The sequence below is a fragment of the Myxocyprinus asiaticus genome, chromosome 27 (assembly GCF_019703515.2).
Source record: "Myxocyprinus asiaticus isolate MX2 ecotype Aquarium Trade chromosome 27, UBuf_Myxa_2, whole genome shotgun sequence".
Classification (NCBI taxonomy): Eukaryota; Metazoa; Chordata; class Actinopteri; order Cypriniformes; family Catostomidae; genus Myxocyprinus; species Myxocyprinus asiaticus.
In genome coordinates this window covers 30,679,888-30,699,804 of record NC_059370.1, presented here as the reverse complement: position 1 = coordinate 30,699,804, position 19,917 = coordinate 30,679,888, and the positions used below count along the sequence as shown (strand labels likewise).

The 19,917-nt window shown below is 42.8% G+C and overlaps 1 protein-coding gene across 1 annotated transcript in view; it reads left to right on the top strand.

The window, feature by feature from the left end:
- The first annotated feature begins 2,366 nt into the window (after window positions 1-2,366).
- The window catches only part of LOC127418193 (teneurin-2-like), a 341,320-nt gene continuing 323,769 nt past the window's right edge, over window positions 2,367-19,917 (top strand). The window contains exon 1 of the mRNA XM_051658641.1: window positions 2,367-2,595. Coding sequence (XP_051514601.1) covers window positions 2,367-2,595 — 229 coding nt within the window. The remainder of the gene's footprint in view (window positions 2,596-19,917) is intronic.

Sequence of the window (19,917 nt, the reverse complement as noted above, 5' to 3'; positions counted from 1 at the left end):
ACTTTGTTTTCTTGATCATGTCTGTGAATGTTTCATAACTTATTACTTTTGGATGGAAAAAAGTTCAATGCACATTTTCCAATTTAATTAAATTATTATTATTATTTTTTTATTGTGCTGTAATATATTTCAATTAACCCCACCCCTAAACGGTATGCAAAAACACTGTTGATTGCTTAACATGTCAGTCAGAAGTGCTCTTCTAAAGTAGGTAGTTCATGGCCAGAATAAACAGCATTGAGGACCAGACCTAATGTGTTTAGTCAAATGTCCAGAAACTAGAATGGCATTGGCATCAAAGATGCGGCATGGCAGGTATTGCACATGCTCTGACACATTGTGTAGTGGCGCTAACATGGATGACCCATGATTTGAATCCAGGTTGTCATTTTCCAATTCCACCCCCCTTATTTTCCCAATTACCGTATCTTCGATTAACTCTCCACTATCCTATCAATAAAATTGGCAAAAGCTCTTGAAGATAGTTTGAAATTGTGGTTAGGGTAATTGTCACAGCCAACATACAGTACATTGGATTTAAAATAGATTAGTACTAGTGTGTGTGTGTGTGTGTGTGTGTGTGTGTGTGTGTGTGTGTGTGTGTGTGTATGTATTCATGTGATATGATCAGCCTGGGCTGTGTTTCGGGCTCCCTGTTTTCCATGGCACATCCAGGCATATATGATTATCCTCTCACGGCCACAGAGGGAGCTTTACTCACTTAGTCTGCGATAATAAGGGAGAGACTCGCATTGCCCTTTAGTCATTTCCTTTCTCCTCCCCCTTCTCTTCTCTTTCACTCTATCACTCATCCTTCACCGGCATCATGGCTTCACTCCTCCACACATTTCAGTTCCTGTTCCCTACTCCTTCATCCCTTATTATGGCTGTAATGACAGCTTCCTCTTCTTGATTAGATGTTGTTCCACTTTTTGTATATGAACTCACCATGCTGCCAAATCTAAGATTTCTGGGATTGTTTTTTTTTTTTTCTGTAGGAAAAAAAAGGACAGGATTTAGCCTCATGACTTATATACTCAATGATATTGTGGATTCTTTCTTTTTAGGAACTATAATATAATATTGTTCTTTGTTAATACCTTATTTTCCAGAATAAATTGTGTTTTTCATCATCTGAAAGGTCCTGCAACTTATATTCTGAGGTGACTTATTTACATAATTTATTTTTATTATTTATACGAAATCGATCTCGTCCAGTCAGGCACGTATGTTTACACAAAAACAGATGAAAAAATCAGTCATAGAGACGGTAGTAGCATTTAAAAAAAAAAAAAAAAAAAAAAAACTATACAAAGTTGTGACGAGGAGGAGGATGGGGCCGGGCCGCGACTACGCACACCTAGCCCACAATCGGGCTAATCAGCCGAGGACAGTGATAAGTGCAGCGGAATGCAGCAGATCGGGAGAGAGAGAGCCACACGCAGCTGCAGTGTGTGCATTTGTGTTCTGTGTCTTTTTGTTTTATTAAATATTACTTTGACTATTCAGCCAGTTCCTGCCTCCTCCTTTCCCATTTTTAACCTTGTTAAAAAAGTATTTTGCCTTTACAAAGTACTTAATCCAACCAGTTTAAATATTCTGTCTCATCATAACATTATTGTTCTAACAAACCGTTTTCAAACGCTACTCCTCACATGCCCAAAAAATTACGTATCATCACAGTAAAAACATTCAGTCAGTTAACCGGATAATTAATGCATAGCAAAGAGGGTTGCAAATATCAGAAATATCCATAGATAGACAGTCACTAACACTGATGAATGAATAGAATACAACAGGTATATTGTTTTACTCACAGACCAAAAGCTGTTTATTTGTAAACAGCAAAGAGTTACATATGCTATAAACAGATGTAGCTTATTTGTCACATATGAAAAACTGTTACACACAATTACTTAAAGCAAAAACTCCAGATTAAAGCAAGCTCAAATACCCAATGATATGATGAGTAGATCCAGAGGTAATCTTCACAGAGCACGCCTGACATGTTGAGCGCCTGAAGGGAAGTCGGCCGGCTTCTGCTGGGTCCTAATAACCTAATTTTTTTTTTTTTTTCAACAATGCGATTTTGACCAGGTGCCACTTTATTTTCGGAAAATGGCTGCATGGCTGTGCTAGTCCATAAACTATAGCAGCACCAGTCCAGCACTAAACCTGCATAAACCAGTTTGTAGTCCCATGTGAAATTAATGCTGATCTAAGATGACATATTCAACAGGCTCTATACTATTTGGACTCTATTGGCTCAACAGTTGTTGTTGCATCCTGTTGTTTTCAGGTGAAGGACTAGACAGTTGTTGAGACCTCCACCTTGAGGACCACTCAGATCTGCTGCAGCAGCTGCCATGGATCTGAAAGAGCGCAGACACCGTACACTGGCCCACGCCCACTGTGCAAAAGATTTCCAGTTCACCACCTCCTCCCTAGACAACGATGATTGCCGCGTACCCACCAAGAAGTCGTACAGCTCCAGCGAGACCCTGAAGGCTTTTGATCATGACTCACGCCTTCATTATGGGGGATGTGTGGCTGACCTGGTACACCATGAAGCAGATGAGTTTACCAGACAAGGAGGTGAGCACACACACAAATGCAACAAACATGTAATCAAATATACAAAAACCCAAAATTATCAAATACAAACAACATTTTCCTATAGATTTCCCCATCAATCCATGCATCCATCCATCATATTGGCATTGCTAGCGCCGTGCTACCTACCTGTTTAAATCACATTGTACCCATGCCATAATATTCATTCTCCAACCTGGCTTGTGTCAAACAGAGAAGGTGTGAAACATAAACTCACAACAGTACAGTTCCGTTAATTGTGTATACTGTTGCAGAGCATGGCACTATACCTGTACTGTAGCTAATCCCACAGCTCTGTGCTTATGCATGCTGGTGGAGAGAAGTGCAACCTGATCTCGGAGCATTTACTAAGGTTACAGAAAGTACCTTAGAATCTGTCCCCAGCTGCTTCAAACATGTCACCTGTTCTCAGCAGACATTTAACAGCCTGATATCACTGATCCACTGTAACCTGTTCAGTCTCAGTCGTCTGATAGAAGCCTACACCTACCGACCCACTTCACGCCCCAGGCTGTAGACTTTTTGCTGAATGTATGCAGGGATGATAGGCATGGTGCCAAACTGCAGATGTATGCTAAAATAGCAGGGTGCCTTTTATCAGTGTGGATCTAAATTGAAGGTGACTGACTGACTAGCTCAGACATGACTGATTGGTTCAGATGTGTACCCCTTGTTTAATCTTTTTGTGATACATCCCTTTTTTAATGTGTCTGATTATGTTAATAAGATAAGTCACCTGTGGCAGGAGAGAAAAGGAAGATGTAGAAGAAGAACAGGAAGAGAGAGAGTCAGTGAAGAGCAAGTTCTGTTGAAATGTAGCAGCACCAACCTGGCATCATAATGCCGTTGATCCGGAGCAGGCCAAGGATGGGTCATCTTTAAAAAAGGCAGTGTCAGGTTTGCGAGTCTTCTTCTGCGTGAGCTACTGCTGGCGCGGCATTGATTCTGCTGTCTGAAATGGATTCTGCTGGAACTCAATGTCATTGATCAACACCAGACCGTGTTTTCAGCCCACAGAGAAAAAGAGAGAGATTGAAAGAGGATGTGAGGAGTAGGACAGACCCGCTAGAGAGATTGCAGCCTCTTTTTTTCTCCTTCCATTCATCTGTTTCTTTTTTCCACTGCACTTTGCCACTGACAACAGATCCCAGAGCTCATGCAGCCCAGGGTGAAGAGGCCTGTGGTTCCTTTGGGACATATGGTGACAGCAACAGTGAGCAAGAATTATGGGTAGTTGAAGTCAACCGGAGTGAGGGAGGACATATAGAAAGACAGACAGGTGTGGTGGCTGTGGAGAAGCGGAGAGTTGGAGGCCGTCAGATTGATGCGGCATGGCTACTTGAGGCAGTAGCAGCTCAGTGACTGCAGATGCATCTGTAGGAAGTGTTGCCATGGGAGACTAACAGTGTGCAGAGGCCATATGTAACAGCACTCAAAGGGCACTACCAAATTACACTCCTCTCTTCCTCTCTCTTTCTCACTCAGTCACATAGTCATCACGGCCCATGTTAACATTTGCGCAGAGAGGAAGCGGAACATTACTTTTAAATTATTTTTTATTTTTTTTGGAATGCCCAGTTCCCACTACTTAGTAGGTCCTTGTGGTGACGTGGTTACTCACCTCAATCCGGGTGGTGGGGGACAAGTCTCAGTTGCCTCCGCTTCTGAGACAGTCAATCCGCACATCTTATCACCGGGCCAATTTGGTTGCTTAGGAGTCCTGGCTGGAGTCACTCAGCACGCCCTGGATTCGAACTCGCGACTCCAGGGGTGGTAGTAAGCGTCAATACTGGCTGAGCTACCCAGGCCCCTACTCTTCGACTTTTTAAGAGATGCTATTTTTTTAGCTGTATGAACAGGAGACTTGCCACAATATCATAATTTTCACACCGGTGTGGTGTTCGCTGGTTGGATGCTAAGTGGTACTATGGGGTAATTTTCGTTAAGCAATAGCCTACACAATAACACAAGGCAGCTTGATTTCAAACTTTGAACTTTATTTTTTATTTATTTAAAAAAATGAAGTGCAATTAAAATGTGTGTTGTTCAACTTTTGAAAGATGGCTTTTCAACAGTTGTGAAGGGCAACATCTCTTTGGCAACGAACCTACTTCATCCATGTATTCTCTCCAGTATGGGCTACCAGTCAGGTATTTCATTGTCCATACAAACACATCACTTATTGTGGGTTGTTGTTGGTTTAATGTTGGTGTTTTATTACCTTTCATCCCAGGACCCAGTTTAGCTGCTTCGGAAGGGTAATGACTTTGAATGTGTGTGAATAAATTTGTTTTGTTACCTCCTAGGGCTGGGCTGATATATATCACAATATCCAATTACATCATCAACCCCCCAGCTGAGGGATCGGTGAATATTCTTGCTTTAGTGATTTTGCATTAAAAATTAAATTAATTTATTAAAAAAAAAATTACAAACTTTTACCAAGTACATTTCTAAATTAAAATTGCACTTCAAACAAAACGAAAAAGTAATTAAAATAACAAAGTGGAAAAATATATATTTTTTTTAAATATTATATATAACCACCTTTCCATTTACCGTCACCCAAGTATCCGTTTATGACAACAGGCGGGAAATTGCTAATACAAATTAAGATCTAAAAACAATTATATATGTAAACATAATAATTATAATGATGATAATAATCACTGAAATATAAATAATAATTCGAGGTGAACGTGTCTTTGTATTATTTTATGATTTAATCACAGATGTATAGGCTATATATAAAGTATGAAGTGAGAACAAACTGCTCTGTGGAAATAACTCAGAACTCATGAACTCAGAGCACCTCTTGAGCTGAGAAGGTCTGAGGTCATTTGCAGCATTCTCATAGATGATACTATTCTTGCCAAAAAAATGTCAGAAGACTGAAAAAAGAAAGAGTGAGAACCCTTTACATACAGGTGTTCCATGAGACTGCATGCCTCCGAATAAACAGCGCGTCAGACATGCGCACAGACGGCTTTTATGTCATCTGTTCTTAAAAATATAATACAGTGTGTTTCTTCAAGTGCGTGTCTGTGTGTCTAACAGCATTTCTTGTGTCATTCTGAATCCGAGACATCTTACAGTTACCCACCATTTACATTATATTCACTACCTGCAATTAAATGTCTTCTGTCAGTGTGTGTACTTTGCTGCCTGTGTAATTTGATACGTTGGTAAAGAACACCTGGCTTTCAATGTGTTATTTAGGTTCATTTATCATGGGTCGCAAACTCTTCATTAGACAACTATTCTTTTTTTAAGGCTATTCTGTTTGTTAGCCTATTGCATTGATATTGTCTCCCCCTTTTACCCGGTATAAAATTTCACACCGGTGTTGTCCCTTGTAACGAGTAAAACCGGTAACACTGTACACTCCTGATGAACAGACCAACCTTTCACTCTGACTATATTCAAAGTCTTTTTAACAATTCAGTCTACTGTCTGCATTTTTGGAATGTTCCCGGGAGGCTATTTCCAGTCATGACAGTGCATCTCCTGTCTACTTGAACTGGGAAACACAGAAATCTAAAAAAATGGTTGGTCAAGATTAAGATCAAAGAGCATATTTTAAATCAGCAGTCAAATTTTACAATACTGGAATCATAAATTGTGCTTCTTTACCTCATATTATGCTAAAAAAAAAAAAAAAATACCAACTAAATGCGCATGATCGTTCTCGAGTTGATTGACAGGCGATGTTTGTATCTAAAAGGTGATTGACTTCTTTACCTATAAGGTGGGACTTCCTTTTGATATATGTTGACCGTTTGGTGTTAGAGCTTCTTGGTTGGGGGTTCCAATTTCTCCCATTGATTTTAATAGAAGTGACCCGTCTCTGCTAAATAGTCTCTGCTGTATTTCATGTTTGTAGAAGTCACATCCTAATGCTCCTCCGAGCTGGACTGAATTCAGTTCTGTCCATGACACATTCATGAGACACTTTTACAAGAACTACACTTTATAAAGCATCCATACCATTTTGTTTGCATGAGATAAATTCATACAGATTTGGAACAACATGAGGATGAGTAAATGACAAAAATGGGCCAACCCATGCCTCTAATTCTCTTGGTGTATTGTTTGTTTTCTACTTAATGTTGTCCCTTATTTATTAAGGAGAACCACACTGCATCAAGTCCTGGTGTGAGAAATTACATTGTATTGAATTGACAAGGTCGATTCCTGGTTTCCCTTGCCTTGATTGAAATTGATCTGGCCACTCATTTTAATAAACAGATGTGTTAGATATCTCAGTAATGGCCCCTGTTGGGTACAAATGAAAAGAAGCTTGGCTCTCTCAGTCACAGGTGCCTCAACTTATGGGCCAGCTGGACACAGCAGCAGTGAGCAGTAGGGTAGTGGATCGGATGTTCCATCATTCTCTGCTTCTCTGTGTCTTCACACCCTTGCAGGGCCACATCTGTGTCTACAGAGGCACATCTGTGTCTGCACAGGCCTTCAGTGGTGATGGTATGCTCAACGGCTTGCCTTGTCATTGCATTTTCATTACCTAAGTCGTTTTTGCCCCTCAATATTTGTACTGGCACTCTATTGACAGCAAAGCATCTTTTTTAGACAGTATAAATTGTGTATCTGGTATTTTTGTAGACAGTAATCACATATCACTGCACTTAGAATGGCAATTAGTGGCTGAACTAATGAGCTTCACGTCAGGATTTTTAGCGATCCCTCAGAGGTATTTGCTTGAATCTTGGATTTGTGCTTTGGTTCTTGTTCCTGCCGTCACAGGCTCTATGGATTTTAGAGGACCACACTATACTCCCTGACCCCTACTTTAGTGTACACTAAAAACAAAGCAGAAATCTTAATGCCTGTGCATGGTATTCGGAGAGAAGCAAGAACAAGCTAGTCAAATTCTGTTTAGGAGCCCCTGAGCAGTTTCGACTTTTCCTAGTCCCATTCTTTCCCACACCATCCCTCTCTCATCACCCACTCATGGCCACACATTTCATTTATTATTTTATTTTGTTGGTCCTGTGCTTTTTTGGTGTACTACAATAAATCTGGGCTGGAAAAGATCAAAGGGAGAACAAAGAACCTGGCGGGTATTAAAAATAAATGACTCTGAGATTAAATGTAGTCTCTCTCTCCCCTTGTCCTCATCACATTCTATTTCTCATTGCCCCGTAGCCTCGTCCACTCTCACAAACACCCCACAACCCTTTTCACATCAACCTTGAGACAGCTGAGAGTTTTCTTGTTTGCTCACTGACGGCTGGGGAATTGGTTTCAAGTGTCCCTGAACCTTCCAGACACTCCGCCGTCTGTAATTGGGTGTCAAGTCATACAGGCAAAGCGCGAGACACAGCAGTTCATTTCTGGGCAAAGCTTTTTTTGTGTCATTTCTGTGCCTCTAGTGGCCCCAAACAGAATGACAAAAATAAGTAAATAGGGAAAGTTTGGTAAAGACAAACTTTTATGTTGGCTTGAAAAGCATGGATTGACAGTTTCAAATAGTTGTATTAGTGCTTATTAGCAGATGGATGGATGGAAGGAAGGAAGGAAGGTGAGAGAGAGAGAGAGAGAGAGAGAGAGAGAGAGAGAGAGAGAGAGAGAGAGAGAGAGAAAGAAAGAAAGAAAGTAAAAATTGATAGTTGGAGTTTGAAATTTTCCATGATCATCTGTTATGGGAAAATGGTAGGTCAGATCAGTTACAAAAGTCATAGCAACCCGAGTGGAAAAACTGGAAAAACTCTAAACGAAGTCTGCAGAATAACAGATTTTCAGAGGTCTGAAACTGGTTCCCTGAACCCTTCCTTCATCTGCCATTGGTTAAACAAACAGATTGTCTTGCCCCAACACCATTAGTTTAGCTTATGTTGGCGCATCAGGTTGGTCGGGATACTGAAACATATAGAACAATATTTTGATTATGCCACAGAGCCACATCATTCAAACTTTTTGGGAAAAGTCAACCTTCCTGTGGATTTCTTACACTTGTCTCTTCATATTAAACTGGATTAAGATAAAGTACAAATTTTTAATATCTCAAAAAGATTACACCTCCACTTTAACCAAAACCAAAAACATCACAAACACGTTGAACAACATCTCAACAACTGGAACGTCATGGTTACTTGTGTAACCTCCGTTCCCTGATGAAGGGAACGAGACGTTGTGTCAATGTAGTGACACTAGGGGTCACTCTTGGGAGCCCGAGACACCTCTGGTCTTTGATAAAAGGCCAATGAAAATTGGTGAGTGGTATTTGCATGCTACTCCCCCGAACATATGGGTATAAAAGGAGCTGGTATGCAACCACTCATTCAGGTTTTATGCTGAGGAGCCGAGACAAGGTCCAGCCATTTCAGCGGGTAGTTCAGCATTGTGGCAGGAGGGACACAATGTCTCGTTCCCTCCATCAGGGAACAGAGGTTACGCAAGTAACCATGACATTCCCTATCTGTCACTCACTTGACGTTGTGTCGATGTAGTGACACTAGGGGTCCCTATACAAAACGCCGCAACTGGCTGAACTGTGTTACGTGAACTGGTGGTGTGTGACAAGCAGACAACTGTGTGCCTCATAGCCAGTGCACCAGGCCGACACGTAACCTCCCCCAACATAGTTATGAGTGTCGAACGGCGAACACCGCGAAGACCACACCTCACCCAGAGAGAGGGGGGATATTTAAGTGGAAAATACGTCACATGGTCTTGCCGATCATGTGGAGAAGTCTCATGGTAGGTCCTACCCAACGGGGGAGGGTTTACTACAAACATGGAGACTGTGGCAGAGGGGCCTCTGCCCAAGGAAGACGCAGTTTACCAACAGGGAAAGGAATTAGCGGAAGATATACATCGCATGGGGTTGCCTACAGGAACTGCCACATGCGGAGCACTTACCCCAGAACAGGGCTTTTAGTTAGCACGTGTACCGGGCCGGCAGCGAGTCTCTCCGAAAACTCAACAACCACAGGGCTCAGAGGAAGTCAACCAGGGAAAATAGTTTGTGAACACTACTGGGAGTTAATGGCGCACGTCTTCAGCTCAGAGGAGGTGAAAGGTGCTATGTGCAAGCGATACACCCGGCTGGCTATCCCGGGCTTATCCGCTTGTATTGCATGGCACCCGGGATGAAACTGGTTCCACCCGGAGGTTGTAGAACCTTGCAAAGGTGTTGGGTGTTTCCCAGCCCGCTGCTCTGCAAATGTCTGTTAGAGAGGCACCCCTGGCCAGGGCCCAGGAGGCCGCTACACCCCTGGTAGAATGGGCTCGTAGCCCTACTGGGGGCGGCACATCCTGTGCATGATATGCCATAGCTATGGCGTCAATGAGCCAGAGGGCGATCCTCTGCTTGGAGACAGTGCTTCCTTTCCACTGTGCACAAAAGCAGACAAAGAGCTGCTTAGAGATCCTAAAGCTCTGCGTGCGATCCAAATAGATGTGTAAAGTGCGCACCGGACACAGCAACGACAGGGCTGGGTCTGCCTCCTCTTGGGGCAGTGCTTGCAGGTTCCTTACCTGGTCCCTAAAAGGGGTCGTGGGAACCTTGGGCACATAGCCCAGTCGGGGTTTCAAGATCATTTGAGAGTAGCCCAGACTGAACTCCAAGCACGTTTCACTGACAGAGAACACTTGCAGGTCTCCTACCCTCTTGACGGAAGTGAGCGCAGTCAGGAGGGCAGTCTTCAAGGAGAGTGCCTTAAGCTCAGCTGACTGCAAAGGTGGCTCTCTGTAGACCCTGAAGAACTACAGAGAGGTCCCATGAGGGAACGAGGCGCGGTCTGGAGGGGTTCAGCCTCCTCGTGCCTCTCAGGAACCTGATGATCAGGTCATGCTTCCCTAAGGACTTACCATTTACTGTGTCGTGGTGTGCTGCTATAGCGGCTATGTACTCCTTCAAGGTGGAAGGGGACAGCCACTCTTCCAACCTCTCCTGCAGGAAGGAAAGCACCGATCTGACTGCGCATCTCTGGGGGTCTTCCCGTCGGGAAGAATATCACTTAGCGAAACAGATGCCACTTAAAGGCATACAGGCGCCTCGTAGAGGGGGCCCTAGACTGAGTGATCGTGTCTACCACCGTGGGGGCTGTCGCGAGGAGTGTGAGGTCCGAGAACCACGTCTGGGTGGGCCAGTAGGGTGCTACCAGGACGACCTGCTCCTCGTCCTCCCTGCCCTTGCACAGTGTCTGTGCAAGTAGGCTCACTGGGGGAAAGGCATATTTGCACAGTCCAGGGGGCCAGCTGTGTGCCAGCGCATCTATACCAAGAGATGCCTCAGTCTGGGCGTACCAGAGCGGGCAGTGGGAGGATTCTTGGGAGGCGAACAGGTCTACCTGTGCCTGTCCAAATCGACTCCAGATCAGCTGGACCACCTGAGGGTGGAGTCTCCACTCTCCCCTGAGGGTAACCTGCCGTGACAGTGCATCCACTGCAGTGGAATGTGCACTACCGGAATGTGAGTGGCTCGCAGCGACTTGAGGTGCTGCTGACTCCAGAGGAGGAGACGGCGGGCGAGTTGTGACATACAATGAGAGCGCAGACCGCCTTGGCGGTTGACATATGCTACCGTTGCCATGTTGTCTGTCTGAACTAACACGTGCTTGCCCTGGATCAATGGCCGGAACCTCCGCAGGGGGAGCAGAATTGCCAGCAACTCGAGGCAGTTGATGTGCGTGCCCATTTCAAACAGCACCTCAGCCCGTCTTGGAGGCGACTGTCATGACCACGACATGCCTGAAGACCTGCTCTAGGGGAATGCCTGCCCGTAGAAACGTGAGGTTGGTCTAAGGGCTGAAGAGGCGGTGACAGACCGGCGTGATGACCACGCGATGTGTCCCGTGGTGCCATGCCCATCTCGGGACTCAAGTCTGAAGCCAGTGCTGAAGCGGTCTCATATGCATCAACCCGAGCGGAGTGGCCACCGCTGAGGATGACATGTGCCCCAGGAGCCTCTGAAAAAATTTCAGTGGAACCGCTGTTTTCTGTTTGAACGCCTTCAAACAGGTCAGCACTGACTGTGTGTGCTCGTTCATGAGGCGTGCCTTCAACAAGACTGAGTCCAACTCCAAACCAAGAAAAGAGATGCTCTATACCGGGAGGAGCTTGCTCTTTTCCCAGTTGACCCGAAGCCCTAGTCGGCTGAGGTGTGAGAGCACCAGGTCCCTGTGTGCACACAAAACATTCCTGAGAGTGAGCTAGGATTAGCCAACCATCGGGATAGTTGAGGATGAGAATGCCCACTTCCCTTATCGGGGCAAGGGCTGCCTCTGCGACCTTCGTGAAGACGTGAGGGAACAAGGACAGACCAAAAGGGAGGACCTTGTACTTATACGCCTGACCCTAAAATGCAAACCACAGGAAGGGTGTGTGTCGAGATAGAATCGAGATGTGGAAGTACGCGTCCTTCAGGTCTACCGCCGCGAACCAATCTTGATGCCGGACGCTCGCTAGAGTGTATCTTTGCATCAGTATCTAGGACGGGAGTCTGTGTAAAGCCTGGTTCAGTACTCACAGGTCCAAGATTGGCCGCGACCCACCGCCTTTTTTCGGTACAATGAAGTAGGGGCTGTAAAACCCCTTCTTCATCTCGGCCGGAGGGACAATCTCATCAGACGTACAGGCGGGTGGGGCCTCACGGCGGGGCGGAGCCTGAGGTCCCACACCGTGTCGTGGCCGTGCTGAGTTCAGGGACATCGAAGTACTTATCTGGCTCCTTGTGATCTGTGCCACAGCTGGAGCACCAAACCTGCCAAATAGAGTGGTGGACGGTGGTCGTGATGATGGCCGTGCACACCGGATATGTGACCCAGGGAACAAGGAAACCGCTCTTGCTGAACTCTTGGGTACTGCAGCCACTTGGGCATGCAGCGCAATTAAATGCAAAGGTAACAAAAGATTCTCTTCCCGGGGGATGGAGTGGTCTGCTTACCAGCTCCAGAGCAGCGGGTTTCATCATCGCTGGGTTGCCCATCTCAGGGGCACTTCGAAGCCTTTTGCGGGTTCTTGGCGGCCGCGAGACGGGTGGCGTCTGCTTCCTGCAGTGGGCTCCACGCAGGGGCCAGGCCGCAGGGGTGGGCTGCGGCGGAGCCAGTGCAGTCAGTGCAGGGGGATGCCCTTGGCGACGAGCAGACGGGGTGCGGGATCTTGAGCCGTGCCGGGGCAGTATGTGCCGGATAATTTCTCTTTTAGAGAAATATACTCTTTTATTTCTGCTGAAGCACCCAGGGGCATTCTCTGCAGTGCACAAGTGCAGAGGAGGGAGAAGGTGCTGAAATGCGCCGTCAGATCCAGCAGAGGTGAATGAACAGTCGTGGGAATTCAGCTCAGTGAGCATGACCGTACGGCTCCGAAGAGAAAATCTGAATGAGTGGTTGCATACCAGCTCCTTTTATACCCGTATGTTCGGGGGAGTGGCATGCAAATACCACTCGCCAATTTTCCCAAATGTGACCCCTAGTGTCACTACATCGACACAACGTCGAGTGAGTGACAGATAGGGAACTGTCTTTTCTCACTGCAGATCTTTGGTTATATACCACTAGGTTTCCAATAATTGCATTATCATGTCCTTTAATCTTTTAAGAATTTAATATGGCATTTCTTGCTCAAAGCCCTTAATCTGGTTTGGAATCTCCAAAGGCAAATGTGCATTATGATACAAGCCAACATTGTCTTATTTGGTTATCCTAATCTTCCAAAAGGCTGCATCGCTCCGTTGTTAGAAATTATTTCTCTTATTTTTCTCGACTCAACAGCAGAAGCCACTTAGGTCATCTGAGGCTGGAGCGTGTGGTCTAGGTGGACTGAGGATGTTGTTGAATTTGGCTTACAAAGTCGAAGGAGTGGGTACGAGATGGTTCATCAGTTTGGCAATTAGCTTTGCAGAGTGAGTGAAACATCCCAAGGTGTCCCAAGATTACCAAGGTGTCATTACTGACTATAATGAAATGAGAGCGAATGAGGGTGTCCTTCCCTGTGAAAAGGGTCTTGCCAATTGCTAAAATCTAGTTTAACAACATCTGAATAGCTTACATGACTGGCATAGGGACTGTTAGGTGTTGTACTATATATAGTAGCTAAAGTGCTTTATAGCCTTGCTTGCGTAATGAGTGGCTCATGCGTCTAATGGAGGAGCTTACCTTAGCACCGGGGTGTTTTATCCAAAAAGACAAGACACAGTGGGTGGTCTGAGTCCTGAAGGCCATCAAGGGGTCAGTTGACACTTAACAGAAACCGTGATATGCCAATTAATCTCCAGTTTGGACAGCTATGCCACCTCTTCTGACACCAGCCTGCTAAGCGATGCCTAATTACACGTGGCATTCCCGTACTTCTCAGGCTGTTGTTTTGTCCCTCTGTAGGAATGATTCCTTTAATCATTGAATGTTTAGTGTAGTGTAGTGTAGTATAGTGTGGCTAAGTGGCTGCAATTTTGGGCGCTTGTGCCCTTGGGTTCAATTACGGTACAACGCTGCTGAGAGCAGGCTGTTTAATTCTGTGTCAAATTCAGTCTGTCTTCCAAAATGTCCTGCTCTTTATCAGAAGTGCCCCAGAGGTGATCCAGAAAACTTTCAGGCAATGCTCATGGTTTGTCAGAGGTAAAGCGAGCCACTTTCTATAACAAGTAGCAGTTTCTGTAACAGTCACTTTCTGTAAAAAGCAGCAATCTTGTGGTGTATCTGGAAATGTTGATAGTCTCATAAATTGGTGATACATTTTTGTATTCTCTCATTTACCTCTTATTTGATTAAAGGGATAGTTCACCCAATAAGCCTAATTATTTTATAATTTACTCACCCTCATTTTGTTCCAAACCAATATGACTTTCTTCTTTGAAAGACAAAAGGAGATCTTAGGCAGAATGACAGCCTCAGTCACTATTCGCTTTAATTGCATCATTGCAGAAAGAAAGTCTTAAGGGTTTGGAACACATGAGGGTGAGTAAATGTTGACAAAATTTACATTTTGGGGGACTATCCCTTTAATAAACAAAACTAAAGCTATTATGCATGTGCATGCTATTATACATGAGTGCCAAACCTAGACATAAGTTTCGATAAAGGAGTGAGACCCCAATTCAACCCATTAAAACAAACAGCTTTCATACTCACACTCTTAGCATTCCCTAAGGCTACAGATCCGCATCAGGTCTTTAAACATGTCTAAGCGGTAAAGCTGGTTGCAGTGCACATGATGTTGTTAATATCAAGGGCATATGTCAGGTGGTATATGAGGGGCAAAATGGCTCCCTATGGGGTCAAATCTGTTTCTGCTGCCCAATTAAAAGGTGTTGAGTGGCCATGCGGCGCAGGTGGCTTGCATGGGGCAGGTTATTTTACACAGAGGGCCCTGTTCTTGCTTAGCTGTTAACTCTATGTCCCAACATTAATGGGCGATCTAATGATGTGCTATGCATCTTGGGAACAAAGTATGCTGTGAAAACTCACTGGAACCCACTGCTGTGTGTAAACCCTCTCAGTTAACACCCTGCCCTCCCGAGACCACCGATGATAACACACCACCTACAATGCAACATGCCCCACGCAGGAACTGATGTCACAGGGACAGGTAGGAGGCTCTGAATCAGAGAGTGTGCTAGATGTGATCCTCACACATTAACTAATTCAGCCATGGTGAAGCTCCAGTTCTCGCTCTGCAAAGTCAAGGAACGCTATTTTTGAAAGCAAGGTGTTAAATTATTGTTATTTGTCTTAAGAATAGTAAATACTGTACTTTCATATATTATGTGTGTAACATATGTTTTATGGAATGTAACACAGCATTTATTTTATTTTATTTTATTTTACGGCATTTGGATGAGGCTCTCTCTCTTCCAGAATGGAACTGTAGCGCTATACCTGGTATACATGAGCCAGTGTGACTTTCTCAACTGTATTTGTCAATAACTAAATAAAATAAATAGTCTGATCATCATTTACTCACTTTCATGACTTTTGAAACCTGTCTTTTTATTCTGTGGAACACCAAAAGAGATTTTTAGCAGAATGTCCAAGTTGTGCTTTCCATATAATGAAAGTGAATGGTGACTACAGCTGAAAAGCAAGATTTGCATTTCTGTCTCCCACAAATAAATTTCTGTCTCCCACAAAGCTATTGTATGACTTCTGAAAACTTGGAATATGGTGCACAAGTCGTATGGACAACTTTTATGATTTGTGATGAATTTTATGGTGCATCCTTTTTAAAGATGGACAGCCCTTGGTCCCCATACACTTTTGTTATAGAGTATAGGAGGCAGATGATCAGATAATCTCTTAAACTTCTCCTTTGTTGTTACACAGAATAATGAAAGTCATATGGTTTTGAATTGACATGAGGATGAGGAAATGATGACAGAATTTTCATTTTAGCATGAACTATCATTAATCACTTGCATTACATATTTTTAAAAGTAACCCAGGTATTATGGTGTAAATTCAAAAGGTAAAATACAACCTGGCTCTTCAAAAAAGTGGTTTGATAATGTAACACTCATTACTATGTACTATTACTTGTGTTGTTAAATATCAAATATCTGTAGAAAGAGTTGATATCCCAAGGAGCACTGTGTACATCCAGTCAGTGAGTAAAAATCTGTGTCTATTTCAAATGCAGGTGTAGAGGTCATGGGCATATGATGGAGAACCCAACTGTGTCTCCATAGCAATGTAATTATAGAGCACTACATTAACAAGTTGCTTGGAGAGCACAATACTGTGAGTGTTGAATAGGAGACAAATCTGAATGGGTGCTGATTGATTGAAGGTGTCGTGACTTTGTGTGCTTGGACATGAACTGAGCTTGAGATGTCAAGCTGAGAGAGCGAGCAGATCTGTGTGTGGATCTCTGGAGGGATGCACAGCCAGCTGTGTCATTTCATTAATGGCACCACAATCCCAGAGTCCTCCTTATAACATCATTCCATGCCTGGAACCCAGCAGGCTCACCTTGATTCATTTCCTTTCTCTACACTCCTCCTCATCATATATATATATATATATATATATATATATATATATATATATATATATATATATATATAAATAAATAAAAAATGATGTCCTGTATTAGCCCTGTAGTTCTCTACCTTCACACTTTTCATCCTGCTATTTCTATCAGTTTGTCTTTCTGTGTCTCCTTTAATGTCTTGTTTTCTCTCAGCTTCAAGTTCAATTTGTGCCTTGCTCAAAATCATCAATTTGCGTTTTCTTTTGTTTTCTCAGTTTTTAGTTTTTTTCTGTTAATAGAACATGCATTATTTCTCCTGTTTCACCTTCATGTGCATGTTCACATAGGTGTGATATTATGAATAGCACTGACCTGGGGTCTTCAACAGGGGATCTGTGGTAGTACTGGGAACAAATTTTTGTGGGGGAAAAAAAGAGAGAAAATATATGCTTAACAAAAATACGGTATTAAGTTAACTTCAACCTAAGCTAAAAAAGCTAACATTTAGGTAAATGTTTTACTGACACTCCAACATTAATATTATTACTGTTAAGTAAAAATTAAAATGTTATGTGCAAGTATATGACTTGATATGTACAGTACATGATTATAAGTATATTATTATTTTAATGGTTTTGCAATGAATCATCAGTATCGTAAAAAATAAAAAAAATATGTACTGCAAATGTATTAATGGGTGTCTCAAACTTCAGACAATTTAACGTCCTAGGGGGAGTCTTTATTACAGCTAACAGATTTCAAATTTTTGTGTCATGAAGGTCACATAAAATATTGACTTTGATACGTTTTCTTAGGCCTTCGTCATTTATTTTTGGTACTTTTCAAATTATTTAATGTATAGATTTTATTTTGTGAGCTCTGTTCCAGATTCGGACTGTCAAAAAAAAAAAAATATTGCATGTTTAAAACTGTGATAATCTAAACAAAGGGTGAAAAAAAAAAAAAAAAATTCAATATACTTTAATACAAATAAAAACAAATAAATACATAATTAAGATTCTCACAGTTGTGGTGTCATTTCCGCCATACCAAACAATTTGCACGTTATATATATATATACACAGTACATATATATATATATATATATATATATATATATATATATATATATATATATATATATATATATATATACACTGGCAGCCAAAATTTTGTAATAATGTACAGATTTTGCAGTTTCGGAAGGAAATTGGTACTTTAATTCATCAAAGTGGCATTCAACTGATCACAGAGTTTAGTCATGACTTTACTGATGTAAAAAACAGCACCATCACTATTTGAAAAAAGTCATTTTTGATCAAATCTAGATAGGCCCCTTTTCCAGCAGCCATCACTCCAACACCTTATCCTTGAGTAATCATGCTAAATTGCTAATTCGGTACAAAAAAATCACTTGCCATTATATCAAACACAGGTGAAAGCTATTTGGTTTGTTAAATGAAGTTTAGCATTGTCTTTGTGTTTGTTTTTGAGTTGCAACAGTATGCAATAGACTGTCTTAAGGTCAATATTAGGTCAAAAATGGCAAAAAAGAAACAGCTTTTTCTAGAAACGCATCAGTCAATCATTTTTATGAGGAATGAAGGCTATACAATGCTTGAAATTGCCAACAAACTGAAGATTTCTTACAAAGGTGTACACTATAGTCTTCAAAGACAAAGGACAACTGGCTCTAACAAGGACAGAAAGAGATGTGGAAGGCCAGACGTACAACTAAACAAGAGGATAAGTACATCAGAGTCTCTAGTTTTAGAAATAGATGGCTCACATGTCCTCAGCTGACAGCTTCATTGAATTCTACCCGCACAACACCAGTTTCATGTACAACAGTAAAGAGAAGGTGCAGGCCTTCAACATTAAAACCACCTGCATAATATTGTGAAGGTCCCCCTTTTTTTGTTTTTGGCACCATTTGGAGTAAATTCTAAAGACTACCTGAAAAGGTTGAAGGCCCATAGTATAGGCCACCTCATGCATTACTCTTCATTAACTTTCTTGTAAAAGAAGGAAAAGTTTTAAGTTGTCGACTGGCAGACTTAAATAAGATTCTGCAGCCACTTTTGTGTCCTTGCAGGTTTCCACCAACCTTCATTTCCTGAGCACATGCCTTCAGCAACAATAATAACCATCAGCCAGTAGAACATGAACAAACATGCAGCACAAAGTCGCTCTCTGGAGCAGGTCAATTACCCGTCATCATCAGTAGTGGGGTGTGGGGGGTTATACAGAGACCACTGAGTGGCTCGGCGATCTGGACACAAAAATCACATCCTTCCCCCTGCTGAAGCAGAAGTCTTTTTATATTACTCAAACAGCCAATCAGCCCCCTCTCTCAGCATCTCAAGAAAGTCAAATGCTTCTTTCATAAGTCTGATGAAGCATAATGACCAGAGGAAAATTTCCACTCCTGGGGCCTAGAATGGGATTTGAGTCAGTCCTCAGGGGTACACGAGGCCAGTAAATTAGCTCAGTGTGTGTTTGGCCACCAGTAAAAGGCATTAATACAAAGAACATTGAACGAAACACACCTCCAGCCAGGTTACAATCACTGTATGTCAAATTAGGGACTCTAAAAGCCCCCTTTTTTGTGTGTTCCTATGCAACTTTTTGTAGTCTGCAGAACAGCTAAAAGTGCTTGCACTGGATGAATTCTGAACTTTTTCAAATTGGGCTAATTTGGAACCTGCTTCTAAAATGTGAGGGAAAGAGAATGGTGTCAGTAAGTTATGAGAAAGTCATTTCTAGGTAGTCAACAAATGAATACAACGGAATAGAGTATAAATAGAATAAAACAAGTATGAAATACATTTAAATTAAATACATTCCTACATATACACTGGTGGCCAAAAGTTTGGAATAATGTACAGATTTAGCTGTTTCAGAAGGAAATTGGTACTTTAATTCACCAAAGTGGCATTCAACTGATCACAAAGTATAGTCAGGACATTACTGATATAAAAAAAAAACATCCTGGTTACTTTCGTAACCTCCGTTCCCTGATGGAGGGAACGAGACATTGTGTTGATGTAGTGACACTAGGGGTCACACTTGGGAGCCCCAAACACCAGGTGGAGGAGTTTCTACAGAGCATGGCGACCGGGGGCAGAGGGGCCTCTGCCCAAGGAAGACACAGTTTGCCATCAGGGAAACAATTTTTGCAGAATATATCACATGGGGTCGCCTTCAGGGAACCAGCACATGTGGAGCACCTACCTCAGTACAGGGGCTCATTAGCGCACCTACAGCAAGTTTCTCTGCAAACTCAGCTGCCAGAGGGCTAAGGAGAAAAGTCATCCAGGGATCACAGTCTGTGAACACGACTCTTTGTTTGCTTTGGTGGACAGCGGAAAGGAAGCG